Source organism: Lissotriton helveticus, chromosome 2_1 (genome assembly GCF_964261635.1).
Source record: "Lissotriton helveticus chromosome 2_1, aLisHel1.1, whole genome shotgun sequence".
NCBI classification, from domain to species: Eukaryota; Metazoa; Chordata; class Amphibia; order Caudata; family Salamandridae; genus Lissotriton; species Lissotriton helveticus.
This window is the reverse complement of record NC_136059.1, coordinates 601,295,546-601,308,574: the sequence shown is the minus strand read 5'-3', so window position 1 is coordinate 601,308,574 and position 13,029 is coordinate 601,295,546. Positions and strand designations below refer to the sequence as shown.

General features: G+C 42.3%; 1 protein-coding gene across 2 annotated transcripts in view; it reads left to right on the top strand.

The window, feature by feature from the left end:
- The window catches only part of OCLN (occludin), a 216,627-nt gene that overhangs the window by 31,760 nt on the left and 171,838 nt on the right, over positions 1-13,029 (top strand). For both annotated transcript variants that reach the window (XR_013607059.1, XM_078675296.1), the window contains exons 2-4: positions 2,449-2,577; positions 3,413-4,082; positions 10,591-10,752. Coding sequence is in view for 1 of the 2 variants with exons in the window: in XM_078675296.1 (XP_078531422.1) it covers positions 2,528-2,577; positions 3,413-4,082; positions 10,591-10,752 (882 nt within the window). In the remaining variant the exon portion in view is untranslated. The remainder of the gene's footprint in view (positions 1-2,448; positions 2,578-3,412; positions 4,083-10,590; positions 10,753-13,029) is intronic.

Sequence of the window (13,029 nt, the reverse complement as noted above, 5' to 3'; positions counted from 1 at the left end):
AAGTATGTTTTTCCCCCAGTCTTTGATTATCCTAATGTTGCAAAGGGTGTTCATATGGATACAATCAATTCTGATTATTAAAGAGAACCCCCAACCATGGTATTACGTTCTAAATTCAGAGTTTGTGTTTTTCCAGACCAATCACTATGAAACTATACTGCTTACTAGTATAGTGTCAAGTGACTCCTACACCATGTAGTACTTTTCCTTATGTATTTCCTAGAGAGTGATTTACACACATATGATTGATTGTCTCTCTGTAATGTGTGTGATGTAAAGTGCTCTGACAACCTACACTGATATTGGTGGCGCTGTAAACCAAATCAAATGCATCGAAGCGAGAAAGTGGTTATGGAGACTCGAAGGGCACTGTTGAAGGGTGGTAGTGAGGGAATCCATGGTGGAGGGAGTCATTGGGGGCACCTCAAACATTGTCGCACAGGACTCCACCAGCGCGTAAGCCGGCCTTGCCCTTGAGACCAGTCTGCTGAAGCCATTGGTACCTCTATTGGCCTTGTTTCAGCAGTAGTAGGTGCAACTCACCAGGGGTCGTCGATGCAGGATTTGCACGCACACCAAACTTAGTTTACAAACTTCATGGTTGTTCTGCTTCATGCACAAGCACTTTAAGCATGTGATGCCTGCTTTGGGACCACTGGAGTTATGTAGCAATGGAGGACAAAATTATTCTGCTTTGTTGACTAAATTATGCAGCAAAAAAAAAGCTGCAGCGTAATAATGTGTATTTTCTTTTACACATGCTAACAGTCTGCAAAGATTTTGCCTTATTAGTAGCAGTGCAACATACAAATGCAACAGTGAGATGTGTGATCAGTCAACTTTTGTAAAGGGCTGTCCACTTTGCAGCAACACATGTCACTTTGTTTGTAACTATTGATCCGTTTGAGCTGCAAACAATTTATTAGTTAAAATCATCAAATTATGCAGCTGGTGATGCATTATGTGGCAAATATTGCAGAGCCATGATTGTATAGAAAACATTTGCAAACTAGGATATTTTGCCATTCATGTTTGAACTACACTTGTGGAAAAAGGGAGAAGTGCTGATGACAGAAACTCCATGGCTCGGAGACAAATGGCTTGTGATTCCACTTTTAAGCGTATTTGGGACATTCTGTGATTGGCAACAAATCCGACTTTGTGAATGTATTTTAATGTCAATAACTCATATTAAACCTGAAATGAACGTGTATCCATTGGCATAATTAAATAACATAATAAGCTGCAGCTGGGTAGTAAAATGCCAAACAAACACTAAAAATTTGAATGAGTTGCTCTTTCTGGCCACACCTCTTACTCCGCCCACTGGGCTAATCCTCAGGTTGTTCCCGCCCCCTGATCTCCACCTACAGTTCCCCTACTTTTTTCCCCCCACTTCGACCACTGCTTGCAGGAGGCTTGAACATTCTTGGCTTCGGTACCATGCATTAGAAAGGGGCGTTCAGACTAAAGTTCACAAGCATGACGAGTAGTCGAGTGCTGCTGCCTCTTGTAAAATAATCCTCCCGGTTGTCTAGGACTATGCACTTTGTACACACCATTTTGCGGGAGGCTGCATTGCGCCAGTGTTAGTGTCGTGAAGGATTCCCGACGGTGCTTTTGTTCAAAAAACGTTTCTGGTATTATAATTGTTGGTTTTGACGACTGATTGCAGATATATGAACCCGCCTCATAATATTTGACAGTTTCACATACCATCCTGCAGAGACACCAACATATTTGCTTCTAGTTCGATGGATCCTGATTTGCCTCTTCGAGTTGCATAGGGGTCAAGTCGATTGAGAGTCAGACTATTCCTAAAATTCTGTGCTAGCATAAAACTACTTGAAAATAACACCTGTCTTGTACTTTCATGTGCGAGAGCTCGGTAAGAGGGTAGTGTAACATTTGGCAATGTGCATAATGTCTAGTAAAAATGTAGTTAGCAGTGTTATCGGTGACGAGCATACTTCAGTGGTGTATCGTGTCATGTTTATTTAATCTCTGCAGCTGTGCGCCCTAGTCCTGAAGCATCTGCACTGTTTGGGGTGTGTGTTAAACCTAAACTCTTAGTGTGTTATTGTTGAATATGGATAAAGCTGGGCAGTCGTCACTTCATTAGGCTCCACCGGATGGTATTTTTTTTCATTTCTTGATTTGGTATTTTTAGCAGCTGTCAACGTCACCTTAATTAGCACGGTGATTCGTTCAACTTGAACATGAGCCTAGGTATTGTACATTATTTAACAGTCACGTCACTGAGTTTTCTGTATACTACAATGCTCGTCTCAGTTGCCTGAGATCAATATTTGACACGTGTGGCCCATTGTGAACCCTCAAGGCTCCCGACTTTTTATGCTAGTAAAAGGGGGCATTCTGTGTGCGAGTCAACTTGAATATAAACTCGTAACCTTTTGGCATGTAATGGACGTCTTCTTGCTTTTGCAGGTTGTTGCTGTGGAGTCGCACCCTGCTGAGAGGTGGACGCTTGTTCGGTGCACAGCCTTACAGTTGAATTGCAGCAGCCATGTCGTCCAGACCGTTTGAAAGTCCTCCACCTTATCGACCAGATGAATAGTAAATATCCCCTTTGCCAGTCAGCTCTTTAAATGTACTGCTGATAAATAGTGTACATATTGGTTTTCATATCTTTGCCAGTTCATGTGTTAACAATGCTCCTATCAGTCTGAGTTTTCTCTTGATAATCTCTTGCCTTGCTGCAATGTTAAGTAAACACGTGAGAAGCAAAATGTGTTGTATGGAATTAGTTTTATCGCTATGGTAGATGTCGAGTACCTTGACAATCTGCACATGCGTTAACCATGAAATTGTGATCTTTCAGCTGCTCTGGTTCAGTACACGATTAGCTGATAACTAAGTAGCCAGTGTATTTCTCAATTTCTAATCGTGTATTTAATCAGAATTATGGTTGCCCTTCATTTGTGGACTTGTATCACCTCATAGGTTTCTTTGTGAAGCTAGGCGTGTGCATGAAGTAGAGTAGAGCACTCTGATCAAATGAACGTAGATTGGCTTGAGGCCTACCTGATCCAGCTAGAAGTAAGCTGGGTGGAATAAAGCTTGGTGGAATTCCATTTGCTTTCTGTGTGTGCTATTGAAGGAGAGGAGATGACATTGGCTTAACACATTTTAGCCCATTGATAGTTTTCACTTAAATATGGATTCATCACCACCCATGCAGAAAATATACAAAATGTTCAACTCTGTGTATATATTACTTAACATGTAGTCAGATATGTATGCCCTATTACAGACATTCTTTTAATAAACAGTCCCAAATGTGTACATCTAATCAATCATATATACAATTGCTTAACTAAAATGGGTTCCCTGATGCAAATTTGTCACACCTCTAACCAGCAATCTTTTTTTTTTTTTTGTCGCCTTGTAGTAATCCATCCCAGTACATGCCAACTTCAAACTATGCTCCGAGCCGGGATGTGTATATGGGCGAGCTGCGTTCCCAGCCTGCATACTCGTATTATCCAGAGGATGAAGTTCATCACTTTTACAAATGGACCTCTCCTCCAGGCATCATCAGGATTATGTCCATCTTCATCGTAGTACTGTCAATTGGAATCTTCGCGTGCGTGGCTTCCACACTGGCCTGGGATATGGATTTTGCTGGCAGTGGAATGGGAGGATTTCCAGCCTACGCTGGGTCGAGTTCATTTGGTTCAGGTTCAGCGAACTACGGATACAATTTTGCATATGGAGGAAACTACACCGATCCCCGAGCTGCCAAAGGCTTCATGATTGCCATGGCTGCCTTTTGCTTTCTGTGCGGGATGGTGTTTTTTATAATGACTGTTACTAGGACAAATAGTTCGAGGTGCCGGAAGTTTTATCTGATTATGATCATTGTATCTGCTCTCCTTGGCGGCTTAATATTCATTGCGACTATAGTCTACATCATTGGGGTTAACCCAACAGCACAAGCATCCGGATCAGTCTTTTACACCCAAATAGTCACGATATGCAGCCAGTACTATGCGCCGACAAACACAGGAGTGTTTGTGAATCAGTACCTCTATCACTACTGTGTTGTGGAGCCCCAAGAGGTATGTTTCTCTAAATTCTGCTTTTAGTTGCACAATTTGTTTTGGTTAACTCTGGCAATTTGTAAACGAAGACTTGATGTGTTTTTGTTCTGTTTGATTATTCTGGACTCTAATATGAGATCAATGGTTGAACTGTAGTGCTGGATTGACATGTCGTTTAAGGTTAACTCATGAAGGTGTTCTTGACTCTGTAACGTGTGGCTTTCAGAAGCATACAGTAACTATATGTGAATGTTAAGGATTACTAGTCCAAGCCACCTTTGTTATGTGTGTGTGTGTGTGTGTGTGTGTGTACATATATATATATTTATTTGCTGGAAAAAAAGGCAACTATTACTTTTGGGGCAGCAGGCAAAAGCCTGAAATAATGTGCATTTCATAGCTGATGCTAGTGCTATGGTTTGCTCGTAGTGGCTTTTTTGTCATGTGCAGGGTTGTGGCTGTGTGCTTTGCATTCTAAAACTATCAAAGTTTCTTTTTTTTTTTTCTTTTTTTTGCAGGACCATAAATGACCAGTACCATTTTTTAAAATTAATTTCTGGTGTATCGGGTGTGTTGTGATGTACTGCACTCACCTACTATGTAGCAATTATCTGCTGCTGTACACACTGGGGGTTTGCTGCAGCCATCCACTAGTGCTTCTGACCAGGGTCTGCACTTAACCGTAGCCTTGGTAGCATTACCTATTTTTATTTATTTGATTAAAAATCATTATTTTCAGAAAACTCTAGAATGCACCACTTATGTGACATCGAAAATGGTGGCTACATGCTTGCAAATGTTGTATTCAGTAAGTGCATTTTTGCTAATTTTTCTTTGTCAGTCCATGCCTCTGTAATACATCTACACCCTGATCTCTCAGTAGCAGGCCTTGCTGATACTTACACATCAGCAGAGTAGCCATCGGTGAATGAAGGTAGAGGTGGTTGTTTATGGTCTACAGGAGGAACAGAGCGATCAATGGGTTGGTTGAAAAAGTATGTGTCTTATTCACAAATGTATAATCTGGGATGAAGGTTAGTGTGAGAAGTGAATGGGGGCGAAAAGTCGAGTATCAGTGAATCCCCTTGTGAGTGCAGATAGTTCCATAGTTAGCAGTTTAGTTATTTATAAAGACATTTCATTTAAATCGCATCTTTTCAAATCTGCCAGCCAGCCAAAAAAGAACCATTACACTGCTCGCAGGTTATAGCAAATATTAATCTATGGTGATGAAACTTGAGACGTTACTGACGGATATAATCAATTGTATTTGTAACCCCCCTGATCCAGTAAATCCTTCTATTTTTAAAACGATACAAAACGCAAGTGCAATTGGGCCTGGCTTAAATGGAGTTAATCTGTAGTTACTGGTATGTCAAGGCACTCAATAAATCATGCACAGAATTATTCATTAATTTATCCATTCATTCATCCATCCATCCATCCATTCATTGTTCTGCCTACATCCTTTTCCTTGCATTCACCCACTCGCCCATCCACAATAAAACAGGCGCACAAAGTCAATAAGCATATAGAAGATAAATTACAAGAAAAAAAAGTTAAAAAAGAAAATGAGCCACTGCATAAATATGGCTGGCCTATGCTTGCAATACAAAAATAACGTTCATCATAGGAGTGAGGGGCCACCTTGCCATGATATTGTACACAATGTTTATTGTTGTTTTAAAGTTCCAACGTAGAAGCAACTGATTGACCATCTTGGAGCTCTAAAAGCAATGGTTCACTGTCCACAATACCATTGTTACATTGATATACTATAGATAATACCGTTCCAAGCTGGCTGTCCTGATTAGAAGTAATCAACAAATGGGATTCAGCAAACTGTAGATGACATGAGCCACAATTGAGTGACATGTTAAGATTATCTTGGGAGCTGCAGCACACTCTGGCAAATACATTAAAGTGGACCTTTAAAAGGAGTACACTGAAAACGAAAGGATTGGCTCACCAGCCCAGATACTGAAGCATCCTTGTTTTCTGGCTATTCTGCACTTGTGATCAGGCAAAATGCTGTTACTCGCAGAGCAATTGAGACACTGGCAGAAATGGGTTAGTCCATTTCTCCGTAGAGCAGGAAGTGAACTCAAAGACCCTTTTTGTATGTATATCGGGCGTTTTTTTTGTTTTGTTCTTGAAATGGCCTATTAGACAAACACACCTGCCAGGCCATTCTAGGAGGATCTAGCAAGGAAAGTAAATTCAGGTACCTTTTGTTATATGAAATTGGACATTCTTTACAATGTGCCAGACTGACCGGTGGATTTTGGGCTCCCCGTTGAAAGTGAAGGAACCCTATATAGACCACGTAACAGCAGGGGAAGTGGGTTACTTACCACCTTAGTATGAGGGGATTCACTGGGGTATATCCAGTATTAGTTGACTGGGCCACACTGCAATGCCAGCATCAAGTCTCATAGGAAAACAGTCCATATAGAAATAACTGAAAAGGAATGGGAGAATATTTGTAGGGGCATTCCGAAACACCACAAACCCAGAGAAACAGCATATAAAATGCTGGATTGGTGATACATTTTTACAGAAATTTCTTTTGAGTTTTAAATGATAAAACATTACAGCAGTAGGCAGCATTATTCCCTCATTGCGAAGAAATTCACTGTTAACATGGCGAATATGTTTATCAAAGAATTTGATAGCGTTGACGTAGCATATTCTCCACTGCTGTATCAGCAGACAGTCTGTCTCCGTTGTATTAAGCATTTTTCCTTCGCCCCTACTCAGCGAGTGTCGCCTTAGCCACAAATATGTGGCAGTTGCAATAATAGCTAATGTTTTGGGTCGTGCACAGCCTCTTTCTTCTATGAGTCTCTGTTTTTTTTCCGTGCTCCTAGGTATCACCCCCCGCCAGGAGTGTGTACAATGTATTTGGTAGGTTGCAGTCCTATGGAATATACGACTGTCACCCGGGGCACAAGATCGTTGCTGAAAAAATCCAGCCTGTTTTGTCAAAATGATTCTTCACTCCTTATTTGTTTCATATGTTATGTTTTATTTCATTTGGTTTGAATTTCGTGTTCGGGTCACACGGTATTTCATTATGATTCAAAGTATATACTTTATCCAATGCATTTCGGTGGTTAAACCGCCTTCATCAGGGAAAGCATCTCCATGCTATGTTTCGCGGCTTCTCTGTTCCGTATTGTGTGGTGTGTACACGCCACATAATACGGAACAAATGAAATAAAACATAACATATGAAACAAATAAGGATGAATAATCATTTTGACAAAACAGGCTGAATTTTTTCAGCAACGATCTTGTGCCCCGGGTGACAGTCGTATATTCCATAGGACTGCAACCTACCAAATGCAGTTGCAATAATGCCATACTTCACTATATGGGTATGGTGGGGCACAGGAAGTGGCAGGGAATACCAGAGGGTTCCAGCGGGGCAGAGTGCCTGTCATCATTCACACGCCCAATGACACTCCTGCTCTGTCCCTGTTTGTCTCATCCTGAGTGTCACAGGACAGGAATCCAGTAGCCACCTCCTGCCACAGCTCCGCTATTGATTGTTTTGCACAGACCCCTTTACTCTTCAGTCCGCAGTGCAGCCCCTTCCCTTGCAGTCCATGTTCCTACCTCGATCCGCGATGTGGGCCATGTGGTGATTTCCAATAGCGTACTATATCTCTACGAGCTATTACCAGAGCCAAGTCTAGGAACCCATTGCCCACTTTTTTCTCTGGCTGCCTTTTTAATGAATTAACAGACATATCTCTGCTGTGCAGAGCTGCCTATGACCAAGAGTCCAAACCTATCACCACCTGTGTCCAGAACCACTCTATGGGCCGGCAACCACACACCGTATGAGAAAAGTCTTGATCTACCAGAGCACACTAACGAGAGCTCATGTCAGTGCCCTGGAACATGTCATTCAATCTGTGAGGAGTAGGCCTAACAGCTAGGACAGTCGACCTCTTATTTGGGGAACTGGGTTCGAGTCTCGGCAATGACGCTGAACATCCTGTGATTCTGAGCAAATCACTTAATCTCCTTGTGCCTAAAAAAATGAATGTGTCCTCATGTAATGCAACTGGTGCTATGTAAAGCGCTCTGATACCCGATTTGTGTTAAGTTCGCACTATATAACTCTGTAAAAAAGAAAATAGGTATGTACAATGCAGTTAGTTGAATTGAGTAAATTTGAACCTGGTGGAGCAGATAAACTTATGATCCCTATAAAGTTTGGTCCCATTCCTTCACCACAAAGGCCCTACCAAGTAGGTCATCCCATTATACCTGAGAGCTGGTGCATCCACCGCCATAGCGATTGCCATTTCATACAGCCAGGAGACCGGGTGACGTCCCCTGCCAAAGGCTAGCAAAATCTGCAGTAACTCGTGGACAGAGTGTTCTGGGGCCAGGGCACCATACAGCCAATGTACTGTTGCAACCAGGGCACCATATTTCAGAAATTGAGCATCTGGGAGGCCACTGTCTGTCTCCAGCTCCTCTAGAGTTCCAAAGGAGCTGTTGGAGTATCATAGTAACAGTCCTCGAGTTTCCACCCCAACCGCTGTCCACCCTTACAACCTTCGGGCCGTTAGGTATCCTCCCCTGGCCTTTGGGAACTCCGCCAGCTGTATCGTCTGTGGATAGCATGGAACCAATCCCACTAGCTGGCAAGCCCCTCTTCATGACCCACTGCAGCCGGGTGGCAAAGTAATAAGTTCAAAGTCTGCCCCCCTTACCTCCACTCCATCTTTTAGTCAGCCTCTGGAGTGTACTCAAGGACACCCGGTTATGCTGTCTGTCCCATAACAGTTTCTGGAGCAAGCTGTCGATGGCTTTGAACCATGGCCATGGCACCCAGATAGGTAGGTTTGCGAAGTAATAAAGGACTCTTGGTAGCATAACTTTTTTTGTCGGGGCAAACTAGAGTCATGATGGGAGTCTTTCGCATCCTCCTGAATGCTGCCGTGCCTCGAAGAGCCCAGAGTGCTCTCCCAAGGTTGCCCTCTTGGATATCATTATTCATGTGATGGATCCGTACCCCCAGATATTTAAGAGTTCTCTGTTCACACTTGAGGCCTTCTGGGGCCTCCGACAAGCCAGGGGACACAGGGAAAGCGCATAATTTACTCCAGTTTGGTTGTAGACCAGAGCCAATCCTCTCAAAGGGTTGCTCGCCATGGAATACCCGTGCTTGTGTTCCTCAAATAAAGGAATATATTGTCCACATACAGCGCAATTACATGATCTATCCCACATCAAGCACACAGATTGCTATATTGTAAGTGCAAACAGCATGGGGAAGAGAGGGCAGCCGTGCCGTGTACCACGATGGACCCCAAAAGAGCCTGAGATAGACCTACCATGTGCACCCATGCGTTTGCGTACCAAAGCGCAACCCATAGAGCCCATCCCTCTCCTAGGGCCATCCAGGTCATGACTGCCTGAAGGTAGTTCCACTGCATCTAGTAAAATGTCTTTCTTAAGTCCACCGAGAACACCAGGGCCTATGGGAATTTTTCGAAATCGGCCTCTATTAGCACCCTGTAGAGTTACTTAATGTTAGGGGACGTGTTGCGGTTAGGCATGAATCCTTTTGCATCCTATGCATCAATGCTTCGAGATGAGGGTGGAGCCTGTTTGCAAGAACCTTACTTAGGATTTTATAGTAAATCTCGACAAGGGGGGGTTATGCAATTGCATCCAGGGTATCCCCCTCAGGTTTAGAAATAGAGACCATGTGCGCCTCCCTGGTTGTTTCCGGCAGGTGCCCACAATCCAGCACCCAAGCATGCATCTCGGCCAATTGTGTGGCCAAATTGGCAGTGAACTCCTGATAAAATTCAACAGGGGGTCATCTGTCCCCCGCATCTTACCACCTGGTAGGTCCTTTATGGCGGCTCTCAGTTTCGGTTCTGCAATGGGGTGCACAGTGCTTCAGGTTCCTCAGGCGAGACCTGCGTAAGAGTCGCCTGGTTTAAGAGTTCTTCGAGCATCTCCCGTGCTATCGGATTGTCTGCTCTGTACAGTTCCCTATAATTGGACGTGAACACTTCATGTATATCTGTTTGAGTGTGTCCCAGTTTTCCAGACAAGGCGGTGAGCCATGTAATGGACTTCCCCCTAGAATGGTGATTTATGATGCCTGAAAAACTCCACCATATATACCCAGAAGCTTCTAACCATTGTTAAAGATGTGAAAGTGAAACGGGTACAATGCTACTCATATATGGTGTGAATGTTCAAAGATAACTATTTTGGGAATAGATTTTGATTAGAATAAAAGCTGTTTTGGGACACAATTCTGGTAGTGTGGGGCTTTGGGGTGCAGACACGAAGTGCATATTCTGCACACGGCAATATTGCAAATGGACTGTACTCTCACCTTGTTTGGTCGCAGCATCTTCGTCCCAACGTTTATAGGGAGAATGATGTGAGGGTATCTACTAGAATGCGGTTTGGAGACCCAACAAAGAGACTAAAAATTCACTGCAAGCTTCTAATGAGTTAACATTTTTTTTTTGTTTCGTAGGCTATTGCTATAGTCATGGGTTTCCTAATTGTTGTGGCGTATGCCCTTATTATCTTCTTTGCTGTCAAAACTCGACGTGCGATGAACAAATATGGCAAAGCAAACATACTTTGGGAGAAGCAAAGGTTTCTTGAAGAAGGAGCCCCAAATGTAGAAGACTGGGTAAGTGAAATGTTTTGCCTCTGGGTGAACAGAACGAAGGAGGAGGGAAATTGGAGCCTGATAGAATGTGTGATTCTACATATTTTGAGCCAGATCAGTTGACTGTTCTTCTTGACACTAGTACTTGCTTTTTCCTGAAATAGAGACGTTGGTATATGGTGCCTAGATAGGTGCACTATTCTAGAAATTACTTTCCCATATAATTGGAATAAAACCAAAGCGAGGGGTACCAAGTCTATTGGTAAAAGAATTTGCCAATTTCCAAGTTATGTTGATTTATTCAGTGTTCTAAACAGGAAAATAGTTATTTGTTTTACTTAAGGTTTAAAATGTGACGGCTTAATACATGATTTTAATCAAAAGTAAATAATACGTGTTGAATAAGTGAACAAATGTGCGTACAATCTCGTATAGCGTAATTCTCAGGGAAGGATCAAGGGTGGTCCAAAATAAAGGTGGTTTTGAGGGAAAAGAAAGGTGTAAGGAAGCAAGCAGTTTTAGTGTTTAACTTTAAAGTAGTCGCAGATGGTGGCTATTCTTTTGCGTAGTCTTTTTCTTAAGGAAATTTGAGCATGTCTAGGAAGTGCAGACACGTCTTCATTGCTTGTCCTGTGCCTATAAAGTGATGTCTCATTGCTAGGACGAGGCAGGCTTGGCTAGGAACGTTTCCTTATATTCCACCAGATCCCTGTTTTTGAAAATCTTGCTATCGAATTGAATTGAAATTATTTCTATTGATGTAGGCTTATAAAGGAGGGCATCCTTTTCGATTCCTGGGCCTAAAACCATGTACCAACCCACACTTCATCTATGGAAGATCTGTCACCATTTCACTTTGAAGGAAGCATTAAAACATTACTGTTTTGTTGGTGAAAGCTAAACTGAATACGTAATTGTGCACTAGTTTGATAATTCTGTTTTAGATCGAATAGTCTACTCTGGTGGTGTTTGTGTACTCTAAAAGTAATGCAATGAATTCAAAGTGAGAGTTGTTGGGTGAATGTAGTTGCTTTGTCCTGTGTTCTCTGGTGTTCTTGGTCTCTATTTTATATCCTGGTAAGTAAAGAACAAACATGGCTTTCTTCAGAGCCTGCATCCTACAGAAAAGTCCCTTCCCAGCTGCTGCTGTCCTTGTGGTGAAATAGCCGGTGACTGCGTGAGGGCTTTCCTTGGGGTGCGTTCAGCCTCTCTCCTGCTCTCTGCATTACCAGTCGGGGAGGAGGGGAGGTTCAAACTAATTTCTAGTGCTTTGGAACATGTACTCAATGGTTGATGGAAAGCATTTCCTTTCTTTACATGACTGTTGAATTTGCACCATATAGTAACTTTCATGGCATTTTGTAATTGATTTGCAGTTGACAGAGCTGAGTCGAATAGCCAACTAGGGAAACGCTTCAAAGATTTTATTCCTTCTGGAATAATTCAGGACTGTGTGTGCTCTCCATGATGTGGTATTGGAAGTGTAGTACCTGATGGACAGGCGTTCCTTAATTGATATTTTCTTCTGGTCATCTATAACTTCCGTTACTGAACCCACCATCTGTCCCCATTCATAATTTAGTTGTCTGTAGTACATAAGGTTTATGAATGCTGGATATATAATGTAGTTAACAATCTGATGTGATTGCCTTCCATCTGGCTATCTATTAGACACTTTACCATGATATGAAGTTAAATGGACTGCATTTTTAGATACTGGAAGAGCTAAAGAAGAGTTCGATTGTGCAGTGCTTCAGGGGCACTTGTTTCTCCAAACATAAAATTATCCACTCCATCTTTGTTTAGACAACTGGGCTGAATGTAAAAGGTAAAATGATCCTTATGCTCTGCAATTGCCTTCCTTTTCCTCCTGCAGACACTTAAATTGTCTTGTGAATTGTTACTGCCACGGTGTTTCTATGCATTGCGCTAGCAGTAAATGGTGGTGCCCGTATTGGTATTGTGAGGTAAGATTCCAGCTGACCACTTTATCCTGGAGGTGTGCAAGCCTCTTGCTTGGAGCAGAAATATTTTTTTCTTCATTGATTAAAACATCCAAAGGTTAATATGTACAATTGTGTACATAAAGTAATTCAGTAATATACTGGTTAATATTCTGCTGTGATCCTCCACAACCAACTTGGAACCATGTAGCCATCTTCCTCACTATACTAGTTTTGTCAACAACCATAAAGTACATAGTAGAAAACCTGGATACTCCCTTCTCTTGACGAACATCCTTTCAGTGTGTTTGGTTCAAGTGGTAGTTGCCAATGATCGCTTTTTTCTACATTTGAA